This window comes from Pseudomyrmex gracilis, unplaced genomic scaffold (assembly GCF_002006095.1).
Source record: "Pseudomyrmex gracilis isolate BER0280 unplaced genomic scaffold, ASM200609v1 scaffold_49, whole genome shotgun sequence".
Taxonomy (NCBI): domain Eukaryota; kingdom Metazoa; phylum Arthropoda; class Insecta; order Hymenoptera; family Formicidae; genus Pseudomyrmex; species Pseudomyrmex gracilis.
In genome coordinates, this window is record NW_018020633.1 from 275,992 (window position 1) to 294,309 (window position 18,318).

Consider the following 18,318-nt stretch of genomic DNA (forward strand, 5'->3'; position numbering starts at 1 on the left):
GCAGAAGGGCGAGATCCCGCAGCGCGCTTGTCTCCTCCCTTCCTTTTTCGTTACTGAGGTGAAGAGAAAAGCAGACCCTCCGACTACAGAGAACAGACGCAACCACGCACCTCGTATGTGTGTGGGAGAATACGTGCTTGGGAGAATGAAAGGGAGGAACGCGAGTTTTACACGTCGCGCAAAAGTTAGTTCCTAATTATTCAGATTTTCTAATTAATGTTTCAGCCGACGATGATGGAGCATCCTGGTCGTCTTTCCTCTCCCTCTTTTTTCCTTTACTGTGTAAACACACATACACAACTCGAGCGGTAACGCGGCTATTTCTGATTGCACCCGTAAGTTAGATGATATAGATTGAAGACGTTGCTTAACGAGTAATTAAACGCCGCGAAGCCACGTTGATGCAACAGAATATTTTGGTGCGCCATCAAATTGATGGCGATTTTAAATGTTATCAAACAATGTCGGGAATAACTCAAAAAACCGAAACTCTGTTAGGAAATATATTCCGAGACGATGTTATCACTCAAAAGTTATTGCGCGCATGATATTTGAATATCAATGCGAAAGAAAGACAAAGCGCGCGACAGCAGGAAGGAGGAAACGATGAAATTGTGTTCCAAAAAGTGTGAGTTGGTTGGAAACATGTGAGTTAGGTAGGGTCATATCGCGAGTTTCTCTCTATATCTTGTTCTACTTGAAACTTACGAAATGAATATCTAGCGATATAGGCTTTCCCTGACGGTTTCGCACAGACCGACCATCACTGGGAGGAAGCCGCGAGCCCGATAAGTACTCGCTGCACTTCTAACCCACGTCATTTTCGCTTGAGTGCAAATATTCCCAGGTTTTTGCCAGACCGCCATCACTAACCCTTACCACCCATGTCCCTTCGGTCAGACGAATGCCTCGACTCGAAACTCTCTCGAAAGCCTCAACGCAACCGCGAATCCTTTTCGCGAACGCCGTAAGGTCGATTCCTGATGAGACGTGCGCGCATATGTAACGTTCGCAAAAAAATTGCTATATTTTATATCACAACGAGTTACTCCGTAATGATTATTTTACATCTGTCTCTCATGAGTCATAATTAGAATTTTTCTCAGAAACACTCGCTTCAGTTTCTCCACCCACCCGATAGATCTGTCAGTTCAACGTTAATCTGTTTTATGACACCTGGCGCCGCGGATACTTGGAGGATAAGTATACGCCATTGTGTGTATCATATATCTATTTTACGTACAAAACGTGTACATACTGATACGTAATCGCCGCGTGCCAGAGAGACGTGATAAAATTTGTCGTTTCGTCCGAGCCGCGACCCGATTGTTTGTCGCGCTTTGTTAGGTATCGCCGTGTAATTGCGCAGTCGATTGCTTCTTATCGCACTAATTATCAGCAAATCTTCCTATCAAGGCAAATATGGTAATATCGTTACATACTTGGCAAGCCTATCATCGGCGTTACCAATATGGCAGTCGTTACCGATATCTCATTGGTCGATTCGCATATCGCTGCGTGATCATCGCTGATTGCAATGTGCAAATCGGATTGGTTCGCTGCTGCGCTTATCTTCGATATTTTGTCTAATCCAAATCGCAATATATCTACTATTTAAAAATCTTTTTGTAATTTATATATCTATAAAATGTTAAGAAAAAAAATATATTGGTTTAGTTGCGTACAAGCAAAATATGTTGCATTTCTGATCCCAATAGATGATTATTTCGATGCAAAACATTGCGAAAGATTGACAGAAAAGCAATGTGACTCCTGCTGCATCTTTTGCGCGAGACGATAGACCGTTCAGTTGTTACGGTGATAATCTTCACTTCACAGGACTACACTCTCAGGATGTGAGAAGAAGAAGCGTGGATAACGTTCTCGGTTATTTTTCGATCTGCCGCCCTCGGTACATTAGCTGACGTGTTTTGAAACACTCGCCGAGCGTATTTGCCTTGGCACGGGTGACACGGTGTCTCTTTCATCTCGCCACGCTGCCAGAAGATCTACTCCTCTTCTTCTCACTCTTTCTCCTTTGTCGCTCCTTAACCGAGTCTCATGCGAGTCGAAAGAAGACGATCAGAAATGAAGTAATTTCTGAACTTCGCCGAAGTCGTTAGGAACTCATTTGCGATACACAATTTCTCCCGAAATATAAAATGACTCGAATCTCGCGTTGTTGTTTATTGTTATTATCGTTATTGTTAACGAACTGATTGATATCCGAACAATCATTATACTTTCCGATATAATTGCGCAGATAATGAAAATGCATTATTTGTCACGCTACGTCGAACAAATGGCCGGGCTTGCCGACCGTACTTTTTGGCAGCAATCACTGTCAATCATCATTGTATATATATATATATATATATATCGCGTTCGCATGAGGTAATCGGTGAAATTCGAGAATCGATAATAAACGGAATAATTAATAAATTTCCAATTGCAATGAAAATGCAAATTAAATTATGTCACGCAATTATGTAATAATCATATCTTCGACTATGTAAAATTATCGTTTTGTGTGTGTACTTGTAGGTGGTTCTTATCGCAAATCACATAAACTTTCAACAACAACGTTTTCGTCCTCTGGTAGACAAAATCGTAAACTTGTATCTTAACTTGATAAATAACACAATAGCGATTCTCTTTATACATTGTAAAGCAAAGTATGCCTATGATAACTTGATTGTAATTACGACAAAAGATTTGCGACACGCGAAGGACAAATGAATATCTATTACGAGTTTTACACTTGCCAGATTCTGGCGTTTAATTAAGATCAAGCAGCTGCTGGAAGTGAAGCCATGACCAAGGTGGCACGACAAAATGCCAAAGATAAGTGCAGCAACAAAATAGCGAGGATTTAGAGCCGCAGCCGTGACGAATTCAATTTGTCGCCGCTGCGACACAAGCTTACACAAAGACCCGAAGGCTCTCTCATTGCCACCTCGGTAGCGCGTATGTTATCATTGCCACTATATCCAATTCCTCCAGCAACAGAAGCGAGGAAACACCAATGTTGATGGAACTCGAAGACTAAACATTGAGAACATTTCCGCCACTGTAATTTATTGTTCAGACGTTGTTCGCATTCGGAGATAAATCCAGATGAGACATTTCAAGTACTTCGTACGTATCTGTGGTAATTACACAAGAGAGTTCAAAGTTTTTCGAAGAATTAAAGCGTGAATATGCAACGTTGTTATCGCGTCGTTCGAGCAGAGTCGGACGTCGCTAGAGCGTTGAAAATTAATCAAGAATTCGTCTATATTATCGCAGCGTCAAATTATAAAAAACGTACTCGTGCTACATCGATACTCATCGTTTCGATACCGTTCGTGGTTACGCGACAGGAAACGGAAACGATGAATCGCCGACGAGAACGTGTGTGCACTCTTATCGCGGCGCTTTTATCCAATGCGCGAATTTTTATTATTGCCATGTTTATAGGATGTTACGCGGCCGCGACTATTCTAATAATATCTAGCCACATCCTATCCGGGAAGAAGTATTCCACTTCTCTTTTTTTCCACAATATATATATATATATATATCTTATGTATTTCTTTATGTATTTCTACAATTGATATCTGCTCGTGATTTAACTTAAATTTGACGATAAACGTTCTTGTACGAGTGTCACACACACGTGTGACGCGTAGACTTAACGGAACCAACACGTCGAAAATATATAAAGAAATCTTCGGATTTTCTGGCAACGTTCTCCCGCTGCTCGCACGAGACCGTGATTCAGACGCACCGACAAGAGTGATTTATTTGCGGAGAGAGACGAGCGGTACGCTTGTTGGAGCGCACGATTTAAATGCGCGTAGCGCAAAGACTGTCTTTAGGGGTGACGGACAGGGTGCCGCGGGGACAGTGTAGATCGTTCACAATGTCTTGTTGAAATTACAAGCATGCCGTGACGGAGGATTGGGACGGTGGTAGCCGTAGCTACGACTTGTATATACGACACCAGCGACTCCAAAGCATTGAGATAATGAGCCACGGGACACGAAAGACGGTTGGAATCGCAAATTATCACCACTTCGTATTCGCGGGCGGGATAATATATTTGCAAAGGCGGAAAATAAGACCCGATGTCGAGAAACTGGCAGAATTATCAATGTGACTGAAACTATATAGTAGTTGAGAGAGAGAAAGTAAAATCTAACGACATGTAGGTTTAATTTAGAGAAAGATATATATATATATGTAATAAAATCGTTAAGTATAAAAAGAAAAATAAATCGCTAAACGATTGAATAATTCTTGAAAATTGTTGCAAGAGACAATTCAATCTTTATTGACGTTAAAACTTAAGTATATAGATTAATTGATAAGTGAAAAGTGATTATTCTTATCAGTCGAAAATGTGTCTTCAAGAAATGACAGCTGATACGAGCTATCTCAACTTAAAATACTTTTCAAAAAAAAAAAAGAAAAAAAAAGAGAGAGAAACTTTTATTGTATAGATTGCACACGTGGTACCAATAATCAGACTCTGTAAACATCACGCGCAACTACTGGCGGAATAATGAGAATCCGGCTACGTGATGTATACAGCAACACATGTTTGATAATTATCGACCTGTCATAAACTTAACGTACTTCCAAAGTCTCCATAATTCATGGGCGTATTCCCGAGTATCGCACGGGACTCACCCCTTTCTAAGACACCTCTCGTCCTTGTCCCTCTTTAGGAGACACTATCGCATTATTTACTCCTCATTATCGTCCTTAAATCATCCCGTCGTACGGTAGGGGCTTGAAACTGCCATTACCTCTCTTTAATCGACGAATAATAAAAATCATTCCGGTGCTCCATGGCGCGCGATGGCTTCTCAATAAAGACATTGTCCGCGGAGCAAATTCTTATCCGTTAAAAGGCACCGTCGGTGAGAACAGAACGCGCGCCCATCCTCCTTCTACCCCCTGAGACAAGGGGATGGATGAACAAGGAGAGCAAGGATACGACGTCGACAAGAAGAGGGACGGGATCGGAGATTATCGGCTCCGGGATTACAACGGGCTCGAAGGCTTCGAAGCAAACGATTTTCCTCGCGGGGGGACGCGCAGAGATGGGGGTGGTGCGAAGGGAAGAAGAACAGAGGAAGGGCGGACGGTGGTTAAAGGCGACAGAAAAGGAGGAGTGGTTGTTATTGGCTCTAAGAAGGATACTTATTGAACTCTTAGCGGCGTTTTTATCACTCCTTTCTCACGCGCTCGCCGCTTTAAGTGTTTTTGGCTTTGTTTAAAGGCTCGTGTACACTCGCCCCCTACCCCGGCAAAGCCGTTCTCGCCCCCTCTTGCATTATACAATCTTAACAGGTTACGCTCTCTCTTCCATCCTCTACGCCTCACTCCTTTTCCTTTACTACAGGCAAGATTTTTACGGGCTCGACCTTCTTGCACGCCGCTTCGTAAACCACGCAAAGTGCACGGCACTAAAGGGTGCAACTACCACTTAGGCTCTTCCTGACCACTTCCGAGGAAAAAAGGCTTCGAGTAGCGGTAGATAACTCGTATTCTATATTACCTCTCGAAGATTGATCGACCTGAACGTATCTGTTATATCTATATTGCTCGACTCGCAGTTTAATCTACATAAAAAGGAATCTTTCTTCGATATTTCTCTCTCTTTCTATCTTTAAAATCGCGTGTAAGATAATATTTTTTTTTTTTTTTAATATCAAATATATATACAGAAAAGTTTGTTTTCTTTAATAAATTTTACAAAATCACACTTGTTTCACATTTATCATATCCAACTGCGTCGTATGTGCCGAAACACACAGACATGATATTTTTGCTGTACTTCACACATTTACACATAATTACGTAAGCACTTGCAATTAATCGACTTTAATTGCACATTTGTGAGAAGCGTAACGACTCGGCATACCTCCTCATATTCCCCAGACAAAACAAACTGTAAGAAGACGGAACCGCCCGTCGCCTCTACTAGACGACCGTAGTTTATTAGGCCGAATATTCGGCGGTAAAAGTGAGGGATGACCATCATTATCTCCATTCCGCTATTATCTTCGTGTCGTGCGGCAGCTGCGCGTTGCAGCTCGGGATTGGAGCAGCGACCGATCGGAGCTTCGCGGGAATCTCTTCGAGACGTTTGCGTCGCGCGGCTATTTTTATCGAGAAACGAAAGCGCGTGCGCACACACTCTGCCCTCTTCCTCCCTCGTCGTGTTGTATGGTTATTTACCCTTCCCTAATAAATATAATATACGATAATGTTATTGCGCGGGGTTATTCCGAAACCCCGCGTAGACGGGCGAATTGTAATAAAAGATTCGCACGCGCGCGCGCGCGCGCTGCTACCGCCGCCGCCGCCGCCGCATTCCGGCGCTTTAACGACCCGAACGAGAGACCAGACTCGAGAAAGTCCTGACATGCCGTACATTGAACGTAAAGTCCTGGCATGCCGTTTGATGTTACTAAATATATATCGGGAGATGCACCTATTTTGTACAAGAGCGCGATTAATGAACAACGATGGTGAGAGCTGAATAGCGGGGCGCGTTACGCTTTTCCAAATTGACTTCGTTATCTATTTCGATAGCTGATCAAGTATCATTAGTTACACGTTCGCTACTTATAGCCTCGAGCGGGAGTTCGCGTGGGGTTCCACGGAAACGCGCGCGGTTGAGTAATTCGAACACGTTTATCGGAAATCTCGGTCCTGATCGTGTGTATCTTTCGCGAGAAAAATGCCACGCGATAGTTGGGAAATCACGTCCGAATCACTTGCCAATCATGTTGCTACCTTTAAATGCTATTCGCCACGCAAAATCTCTACGACTGTGTCTTCCTCAATTCGTACGTCAGTGTGCAAAACACACACAATGTGCGCAAACACAAAAATATTTTATTTTCTATATTCGAAAAAATTCACTCGTTTCGAAAAACAATCGGAGGATTTTTGCGATTCGAGATTGTGTGTAATTATTAATTAAATCGCAAGTTTGAAAAAATAAAACCGCAGTTTAAACGTCTGCGCGACAACAGCGGTTATAAAGGGGTGAGTGTCAGGCATGCGTGCGGTATTCGAACGTGATTGCATGGAACAGAATGGCACAGGGCGGATGAAGAAGGAGAGGGACAATAAACCACCGAATGCGGATATTGAACACGAGTAGTAACGTTAGTCATTCACCTCGACATGCCGCGGCTCACGCGTGTCTGCACGCGGAAATCGCGCTAACATACACGCGGTGGTTTTGCACGTTACAACCCCGTGAGTGAGTTAAGCCGCGCGCGATCGCCCGCTCGCGAACGTTCGATTTATCAATCGCGAGCCGTGTGAGAAATTTGCTTCTCTTGATTGTAGCAATAACATTGCGCACTGTGCGCTATGTATTTCAACATTAGTTACTCCTCTCGATCGATTTTTTTTCCACTCCGCTAAATACTTTCGAACTTAAAAAAGTTTTATTTGCTTGTTACACTTTGTTTCTTCGTTTTGAATTAATTATCGAGAATACATAGAAACGCGAGAGAGAGAGCAACATTTCTCAGCGGTAGAGTTTAAGTTTGATCTGACTTACCTCTTTGTCTTTGGCCTGCAGCTCCTGCTCGAGGTTGCTGTTCGGCGTCCTTCTGGGATTGCTGGCATCGTGTACCTGCTGTTGATCGCTTCCCTGCGGAGGCTGAGACAATTGGTGTCCCTCAGTCTTGGAATTGCTGTCATTCGTTGCGGCAAGCTGTTCTTTCAGCGCGGCTATTTCTTTCTCCGCCGAAGTCGCTCTCTGAAACAAGAAAGAGAGAGGATAATGAGTGTCTCGCAAGCGATAGCATTCGCAAGTTACAATATACCAGCTAAACCCTATCTTTCTCTCTCTCTCTCTCTCTCTCTCTATCTCGACGAGAACTTAAATTCACTTTTTTTCTCGTTGCCTCAATCGAGCTCACGAGATCGCGTTTTGTTAAATTACTAGCTCAAGTTGCGTTCATCCATGTTGTGCAATATAGAAACGAGCGACATCGATATCAGGTACTTTTTCTTAATCAATTTCCACGATATGAATGCACGTTCTTTTTCACATTGCAGACATTCGGTCGACCACTTTCAAAATTGGCTAATAGAAAATTGGTTAATATAAGAGCGCTAAAATTTCGCCGTCTTTGACCCCAATATAATACTAAGCGACCAATCCTTTTCGCCGAGACGTTAGTTCTTTGCAATTCGCGCGAATTGTACTTCGTTACACGCTAAAGAGATTTAATTCTGCACCCGGAGTCGGAATTAACGGCGCAGACGATTATGCTCACGAACGGCGTGTACTCTGTGCAAATTTTTCACGGTGGTCCCGATCGTTAAATTACCGTCGCGTAGCCGTGCGACGCGAAATCAATCAATTCTCGCCGGCTGTACCTAATTTCGCGGCTACGAAAAGCCGACAAAAATAGAAACGACGGCCCGTCGAGCCGCGCGAGACTGCTTTGATATTCTCAGCGCAGGAAATAGCGAGTTGGCGTCGTAGTTTCTTCGATTCTGGACATTGTAATGCGCTCCGTCGCTCTATAACGTAATTCTTGTAATGTTACCGGAATTGCCTTTCTCTTCATTTCGCGTATGTATCACGTATTGCGTGTCTCAATGTAACAAATTACACAGTAGTAAACTATAATATATATATATATATATATATTAGTTCTATATATTTGTTAAATTAATATTCTTGCTTAACTGTTATTTAATGTGCGTTAATCCGCGTGAACATCGATTGTTGCTTGGTGTAACATGTCAGTCTTAATACTATACGTTTTACATGTCACAGCGATTTCTGTTGAAATCACTCATGCATAACGGCGCGTAAAAACATACTAGACGCACAGACGACCGCGACGATGGTTCAGCATTCGCGGAGAGAGACTATTAACGACGAAATACTTTCGGTGACTGCGTCTACCTTTGCTAGATCCTAGCAGCAAAGCGTTCGTTAATTAGCATGCCAATCGCAACACCTACTGCGATGTTATCTCCGACAACTGTAGCGCATAAACAACTGTCTTACGCGTGGAGACGTATACATATATATATATATGTATATATATATATATGTATGTATATATATAACACAAACGAGTCGGCTTTTCTCTGAATCAAAGTCCGCGAACAAGAAAAAAGTCCCATGTTGATACGGAAATAATGAAGGTATTGGTAACGAGTAACTACAGAGGGGGATTACCTTTTTAAACTTTCCCCATAAAGTATCTAATAAATATTGTTCGCCCGCCTACGTTGCTCCGGCTTGGATATTAATTATAGCAGCTTTTATATTCAAAGTAGCCGCGGCCCTTGTGTCGGCCTATCCCTCCTTCCGCTACACTTGTGGCATATATACGCGCCGGATAGTTATCACCCCGCTTGTATTTCTTGTCCTCTCTGCGACTCTTTCGTCTCTTCGTTCTCTCTCTCTCTCTCTCTCTTCTCGCTTTTTTTCGCTCTCCGCTTTATCCACATTCGCGGCAGTCCAATAGACAGGAAGGAATTCGGGATCGATTGCTCGAATCAAACAGGTTATACCGCTTCTATCCGGCGCATCGCGTCAGAAAGGAAATCCGACTCGTTATTCTCCACACAATCAACAATTCAGCCTAACTGTGATAATCTATCAATTCGCTAATCCAACATGGTTATCTGTTATCTGTATACGTCAGTGAGTAGTCTTCCTTTCTTTGCTTATAATTTGCTTATACAACGTATATAAAGAAAGTGAATCACCCTTCTCTCTCTTTCTCTCTCTTAGCCGCGACATTAACTAAAGTCAGGGGCCCAAGTTACTCAAGTTAATGCACGATAATATTGATTCTGAGTGAAAAGTGCAGCTACTGAAAATGAAACTAACAGCACACACAACGGCGGCATACATTTAACATGAATTGTATGAAAAGGCTAGTATAAGCGGAAACGACTCGACGTGTGTGTACATCTTCCTTGCCTATTGGATTTCTTTTTCAGCTTATGTAAACAGGAATGTCCGAGCGGTGTACGTGGCATCGGCATCCATCGATCTGTCAATGTGTGACGTCTCACGAGACACACATGTGGCACATCGCGATCGGGCGCGAGCAGTCGGGAAAGAGAGAGGTGAGGATGAGTGTAGAGCACACGGACGAACTCGGAGACACAAGGAGAGAGAGAAGGAGAAACAGAGGCACCATGGCTACAGCGGGCAAGTAATGACCCATTGTTTCCTGCAAAAAGCCTTGACGATGTTATCGATAATTGCGAAATGATACGGGAAGCATAAATACATATCCGAGAGCGAGCCGTAATATATGGCTGTTCGAATGGCGGATGCGTATCGATAGCTGCTGTCTGGTAGCATCCTGCGTATTTGTCACGTGGACATACGTCAGGAAACGATCACGCGCGGCGGGGGAAGTACCGAGGACTAGCTGATAGAGAGAGAGAGAGAGAGAGACAGTGAGAAAGAGAGGATCGGGAGAAGATCGTCTCGATAACGATCGTCCCGCGCGCGATCGTTATATTAACAGCGGAAGTCGTTGGTGGATAATGGTTTTCTTCGAACGTCCCGAACGCTCGAGCGTTAGTGTTCGTAACGCGCGATTTAAGCGAAAAAGATTCTGCCAACGAGATGATTTATAGCGCCAAACGCGTATCGTGCCGATGCATCTTGTTATTACTGCGCTAAATATTCGCCGTTGCAAATGAGTTGCGAATGGCAATAAGCGCGCATCCTTATTTTGTAATTAAATCGCGCATTTACGTTGTATGACTAATTTGTATTTTCCACTACGTGGCATTTTTTTTTTTTTTTGTTTTTGTTTTTTCGCCGCCGGAATTAAGAGGCGCGCAGCGTTTTGCAAAAAAGTGTGTTGCGATCACACATCGTGAACACGATGTTATCGTTCCAATATCTTTGTGTTAATGAGAAACAATGTGAATAAATTACGGTGGATGATTACAGCGAAGATATATATATATATATAAAATTTTCGTGGAAACACGGTCAAGTGTCATTGAAAATCTCCAAATTTAAAATTGATAGTAATGACGTCATTAGTAACGAGATCGTCTAATAATAAGAGAATGATAAGAGCGACCGCGTATATTAGTGAGACAACTTTACACTGTCCTATAGCGGCAATATAAGTTATAGTTTCGTAGAACAATCGATCGTCTTCAGTATGACGGATGTCTGGTAAAAACTGACGTGTTCTCGGTTTTGTTGCGTGTAAATATGCCGCGCCGCACAGCAAACACAATCGGATCGTTTTGCTGCCGAGATAATCCCTTCTAGACTGCGTAGGCTCGTGACGATATTTTACCGTCGAATTCGTAATTACTTTAATTGGATCCAGATGCTAATTAATAATAGCCTAAACATATGCCGCGTTATTATATAGATCCGGCCCGATAGGGCTGCTTGTGCGCCATCACCCCGGAGGCAGAGATCGGGGTGAGAACGCATGTGTTTGTCATTGCATGCACTACGACGATTTTATCGCTTCTAAATAACATCCTCTTCGCCCCTGCCGCCTCTCTCTCGTGTCTTTCGCTCCACACCTTCTGTATCAGATCCAGAAAGCACCGATTGCCGATTAAATTGCTTCCATACACATCGGTGCTCGTCCCATTGAAAAAATGTACAGGCGCGATCGCTAATCGTCAAATAATATTTTCGCGTTAATAATATTTTTAGAACACAAAACAATATACATATCACATCGATTTTATTGATCGAGAAGATTATTCGCGAATACGATATCTTTGGCTGAAAATCATGTAGGTATGAAATTACGCCGTCGTCAAGAATTTGATAATGACCGGATAAAATAGCGAACTTGTGCCACGCACGTCGTGCATTGTTCGACGTCAGCGAGAAAATGCGCCGAAACTGCAACAGCTGTGCCGACCTGAAGAAGAACTTACAGAAGAATGGCGGGCGTAACAAAATACTTGAAGCGGGATTTCGTGACACGATCGAATTACTTCGTTACGGACGCATGTCGGATCGGCCGATTTGGATGCCCTCGTTCTTGCCTATCATTATCACGAGATGCTACCGCAGGCAGGCAACAGCAGCAGCAGCAGCAGCAGCAGCAGCCACCGCCGCGCCGTTTCGATTCGAACGTCCGACAGCATCGATTACACCAACCGTCTTTCGACCCTGAAGAGGGAAGATAGGCGATATGTGCCGGCACTTCGATCGGGTCAATCGCCGGTGCCGCTAAGCCGAGGCGTTTCGTCTCGACTTTGAACGCTGGTCTTGCACCCCTTTTGCAAATTGACGGTTATCCAACTTCCACGGTGCCCAGCCGTGCCGATCGATCGGCACTCACCGATTCGACATAGGGACGTAAGGGAATCTCGGCTTCCTGCACTGCGCAAGCAAGCAAGCAAGCGAGCAAGCAAGAACTCTAACTGCGGGATTACCTCCTGCACCTATACACGGTCACGCACTTTGCGCGATCACCGCTTTTACCCGGAGACGAAAGTCGAAAGAATCGATTTCCGACGCGCGCTATCGCGTTCTATAATGGCTGACACCGTAAATACGCCTCGATGGAACGTCTTTTATTCGTTATACCGCTGCGATCAGTCGAGCAATCTATTGTTGTCCGTCGTATATATGTGCGTACATGCATGAGTATTAACAATTTATTATTCATAAAACATAGCGCGAGAGCGTAGTGCTATATAAAAATCGAAGGTTTTTCAGATTTATTTTTAAACATCTCCGATCAGTATAAAACATTGACATTTTTAGAAAGATTTGAGCAATAATTATTAATAAAACATTTATATATATATATATATATTCGACAGTCACTTTTAAATTATAAAAATATCTTTGACAGATAAACAGCGTTTGTGTATCTCAGAGATTGACTGGTAGAATATTAATTTCTTCGCAGTCAATTTCAGGTAACTCCCGGGATAAGATTTTTCGACTTACGCAGTTTTCTTCTTTTTTTTTTTTTTTATCTTTCTCTCTCAGCCGTCGAGCAAGGAAGATTGAGAGTAGCAAAAAGCGACTCTTTCAGTTGATTCAACCGCCATGGCAAGTCAGGTTCACCTCATTATAAAGTCTCAAGGTTTAACAACAAAAGCGACAGAAATTTAAAATTAAAGCTTTTATAACTTTACAATTTTTGTGTATAAGTTATTCGTTTGTGTATGTATATATATATATATATATATATATATATATATATATAAGTAATTAAACCTAAATCACTGTCTTCTCACAATGAACGCGTAGATCGACATAGACACGGTTGGCATTCGATCCCGTCGAACTCCGAGCATTCTTTGTGCGCCGAACGCGGAATCCCAAATAGATCACGTGCCCTCTTCGTTCGCGCCCTCGTGTCTATTTTTATCTGTACACTCGGTATCATCGACACCATTCTTCTTTTCTTCTGTTTATTTTTTGCTCGGTTGACTAATACAAAAAGCACAGAGGGAATTCCGACTTCGAGTGGAAATCGTGAAGTCGTTCGTTTTTGTGCGCGGGCACATAATCGCTTACAATGACAAACGAGTAATCGTGAAAAGTAATATCGCGGTAAGCGGGGGTGGACAAATTTATGCGGGCATAAAGAAGTCTAATGTCGCCTACAACCGCCGGTTGTACGTCGATGCGAGATCGCGAGCCGCTCTCATTGAGGTTTAGAACCGCATCCGCGAGTTACCGATTAAACGTCGTGACCTGTATTTCGACCGTATCTGTATATCTGAATATTCATTAAAACTATACTGATATATTTTTACGACAGATGTTCGGGCGAGTTAAAGTTACGGTCGATCGATAGGTCGCTGGTCGATCGCGCGCCGCGGCGGCGTCGCGGCGACGGGTGTGTAATCGCGGTTGTCCACGAAAACCCCTCGCCCGGTCTGCGGCATTAGGGGGCGACAGAGAGGAAACGGAGCAAACAAACAAAGAAAGAGTGGGAGAAGAGAGAGTGCCTTATACCAGGCGCCTTTATAATCTCCCACAGGATGACGGAGGAAGAGAGTGAAAAAAGCGGGGGTGGAAGAGCGGGATGGTGATATGCGGATCAGCCGTTTATGACTACCGGCGTTGTTATATTTTTTTAGAGAAAGGGAGTTGTGAGAGAAGAGAGAGAGAGAGAGAGAGAGAGAGAGGGGGGGGGCGAAAAGGGATAACGGAAGAGAGAAGAGCGGGAGAAACGCCCGCGATATTTCAAATTTTCTCATTACACCTCGAGGTGCGAATGATCTCCCTCTCTTCTCCCTCTTTCACCGTCTCTTGATCTCTCCCGCTTTTTCTCCGTCCCTTTCTTTTGCTCTGCCTCGTGTCCTCCCTTTCTCTCTCTCTCTCTCTCCCATCTTTCTCGTTCGTTCTATCTAGTACAAGTCCTATGCGCCACCGATACAACGTGGCGTCATTCCACCCCCCAATCACCTCCCCACAATCCCCCTCTTCAATCTCACACCAACCAGCCATCAGAGAACCCCTCTTGTATTTATTATTAAGATATCGATCGTCTCTAAGCCCCGGTACATATTGCAATATGCGGCTAGCAACGCGGGAGACATACACGAAGTCACAAAGGAGAAAGTCGAAGAACTTCTTGCGAGTGTCTTTCCCCTTTCTGCCTTCAGAGTCATCCTCGTTAACTATCGTGCATTTATGTGCTTGAGTATCAGAAATAAGAACCGTGTGTGGTCGCTATCACTGTGGCCGTGTCGCTACGCTTTCTCACTGCGCTTGCCTTTAAAACGAATGGTAACACGCAAAGGTGATAATTGACGTTTCACGATTGCTATTTCTGCGCACGATTCGAATTATTATATTAAATATCGTGTTTATTACTTACAATGTAAAATGTGTAACAAGACATATAAGTATATTTGTATCTCTTAAAACAGACAGATAAAAAAAATAATAAATCACTCGTAAATCTCAACGAAAAGTACATCAAATATTTTTCAAATTAAAAATCGATATCTACACGTGTAAATTTCATTTGTCAATAACAAAAAAAAAACATATGGTTCTACATCTATAAGAGAGAGAATCCATTAAATCTCGTGAAACAATAAACGTGCGCTCACATTGTTCTAAGAGGAACAGTTTTCCAAGGGTCGTCGACTATGGCCGTACTCTTTGCTCAGAACACACGCACATGCGACCCTTGATAGACTGAAGATGATCCTCCATGTGGCACACGGAGCAGGTTCCCACGTGCACCAACGAGACGGTGCAATCCGTTAGAAACGGTAGAGAGGCGGAAGGGGCAAGAGAAAGAACGAGCTTCCCAGAGACAAATAGAGAAGGTCTGTCTGTCTCTCGATACGGACGCATCAGGACGGCAATATTTAAGAAATGTCAATACACCGCCGTTCGGTAGAGGGTGTCGACGACTGAAGAGTTTCGAGCGGAAGTCGGGAACGGATAATATACCGGCGGCTGCACAAGCCGAGAACTAGCCTCGAGGCATTGGTTAAAAAATAAAGAAATGTCTTTGATGTTCCCCGTTGTCCTAATGAAAAATTAAAGCCCTTTCTTAAACATCATTAGACACGAGCACTCTTTCAAGTTCCTAGTCTCCCCCTTATCCTTGGTCTTTCTTCCCTTCCACTTCGCGATATGCCCGAAGCGTCCAATCACAGACTTTTGTTTTGAATCTGTGTTGACGTCGCCTTCAAGAGAGAGAGAGAGAGAGAGAGAGAGAGAGAGAGAGAGAGAGAGAGAACTCAGACTTCCGAAAATACACCGACATTCACATAATAATCTATATACCTCGGGCTAAGATCAATAATGTCATTAGATACATCCACTACAATCTATATTGCTAATGCATTTGCTATCGAATCCTAATTCAAGGTGATATCTAATAATTATGTGACGCTACAACACTGTAGAGAAGCAATAATGTCATACCTATCTGTCACAGTCTATATCGTTACCGAATTTTAATTCCAAATTTCTCCGCATTTAGTGCTAGTACACTTTATAATAAATATAAATAAATATTATTTTTATATACAAAGTGTGTAGAGTGAGATCACTGCTCAAAAACCAAACCTAAAAATTTGATTAGTAAAACTTAATTGTTGTCAAAATTTTGTTTATGTAATTCCCCTCTTTTCCTATTTCTAAAAATATTTTTTTCCGCGATAAAAAAATGTTGAAATATCCTGTACTATGTTTAATTTAACGAGCAATGTAAACGTCCGGGTGTAATATAGTATCCGAATACACTTCTCGCGTCTCCGCTTGCAACGTTGTAGCAAGTTATATCGGTGTCTTTGGAATGCATAAGCGCGGCACCGACTACGAAGCAGGACCGGATATCTTCTCACGCGCGCTGCACTAATAAATCATGATGGCAGCGGAAAAAAAGATTGGTGATCATCTGCCAAGAAGAGAAGCGGCAGAAAACCCGAAGCGATTCACGAGGGGGATCTTTCTTTCTAGCGACTTTCTCGAGTCGCGTCGGCGTTGATTTCCTCTGCCAACGAAACAAAAACAAAAAACGCAACTCTGGTGACGTTTTGCTTTTATCGATTGCCAAACCAAACTTGCCGTCGAAAAACAAAACTTCTGTCTCGCAGTCGCTAATGCTGTTAATTGTTTCGTACAAAAAAAAAGTTTGTATGTTGCAACAGTTGTCAACCTTGTTGTCAAAGTTAGTCAACTTTGAGGATTTGTCGAATTTTGAATCCTCGTTATAATAAGATTTTATTTAACAAAATCTTTAACAAGCTAAATATATGTATAACTACGTACAACTACTTTTAGTAATTTCCTTTTTTTCATATTTCTTGTGATAAACAACTTGCGTTGCATAAAAAGAGAAGATCTTCTATCAGAAAATTATCGGTAAGAGAGGGAGATTGATGTATCCCCGTACATACGAGGAGGATGCAGGCGATAGCCGAGACAGACGCCATAAATATCGGGGCGTTCTTATATTTTCATCACAGCCATCATTAAAATTTATGTTATGATCAGAAGTGCACGTATATATCAGAGAACGCGGCGGCGTCGCTGCGAAAAAGAGGGAGAGATGCGGCACACAGAAGAAGGGGTGGGTGGCAAGCCTGAAAGAGGGGTAGGTGGTAATATTGTAATCTATGTGTGGAAGAACGCGGGAAGAGAAACAGAGGAGAGATGAAAAAGTAGCTTGAATGGCAGGCACCCCGTTGTAAGGGGGTAGTTTTCGGCCGGGGCGGCATGCCGAAGCGGGGTAAAGGGTAGGGGCCGCGGGGGACTTTCGCCACGGGGAGAAAAGAGGAGTGAGAAGGGTGCCGAACGGAAACAATGACGTCTATACCAAATCCCTGTTCTTCTTTTTTCCACCCACACCTCCTCACCTCTCATAACTTGCTCTCTCTCTCTCTCTCTCTCTCTCTCTCTTCTGCGCGCGATCGCGCTCTTCCTTTCACACGCGTACGTTCGCTTTTTTTTTTTCACCTCCCTGTCTCCTCGCCCGCAGGGTGCCATTAGACCCCCACGGCGGCCCCATAAAAATATAGCCCGTATTGTGCTCGCTCAGGTACCGATCCTCGCGCACTAAAAGTAACCTACTGTCTCTCCCGCGCGTGCGGAATGTGTATCTGCATACACGCGCGCGCGTAGTACATATCATCTTGCACGCGCGCGTTTATTCGTGTGCGAAGCTACGGAAGCTATTGACGATACACCAACACAGACCGGATACGATCGCTCATGAAGCTACAGTTCTGCGTTAATCAGCTTTTTAATTGCGTGTAATCGGTCCGTCATGGGCAAAGCCAGCTGCGCTGCTTCGCTATTTGTAATATTTTATGCGTGTTTTTTTTTTTTTTTTTTTTTTATTCGCGCCTGAGAGCTTTCCAAGTGTCACTTGTGCTCGCAAAATTAAATTACCGATATTGATAATTTTGTGCATCATAATAACCCGTGGAATCTATGAATATACGAACGTGATGACAAGTGCGCGGCTCGATGATAATATTATTTTACATTGGTTACGCTATAACTACGTGTGCGTCGATTGGTGCGCAAATAAAAGAGCAAGATGTCGTTATGGAAATACAAGAGAGACGCGGATCGTCATTTACGCGCTAACATTTATTTCAGATTCGCGCAGAATGCTTACGCATTTTTGGTTGATTAGCTTCTTTTTGTGCAAATCTCATCGAGCGCGAGATGAATCCCGCGAGTCGAGAGAATCATAATAAAGCGGAATCTCAGAGTTAGCTTCGATCGATCGACAAAAAAAAAAAAAAAAAAAGAGCGCAGTACAAAAACAAACCAGCGTGAACATCTGAACGACCGGCACCATGATCAGTCGGCTCACGACA

At 43.2% G+C, this 18,318-nt stretch overlaps 1 protein-coding gene across 5 annotated transcripts in view; it reads right to left on the reverse strand.

The window, feature by feature from the left end:
* LOC109853498 (homeobox protein cut) overlaps positions 1–18,318 on the reverse strand; it is a 125,750-nt gene that overhangs the window by 53,994 nt on the left and 53,438 nt on the right. For all 5 annotated transcript variants that reach the window (XM_020425683.1, XM_020425680.1, XM_020425681.1 and 2 more), the window contains exon 3: positions 7,574–7,774. In XM_020425683.1, coding sequence (XP_020281272.1) covers positions 7,574–7,774 — 201 coding nt within the window. The remainder of the gene's footprint in view (positions 1–7,573; positions 7,775–18,318) is intronic.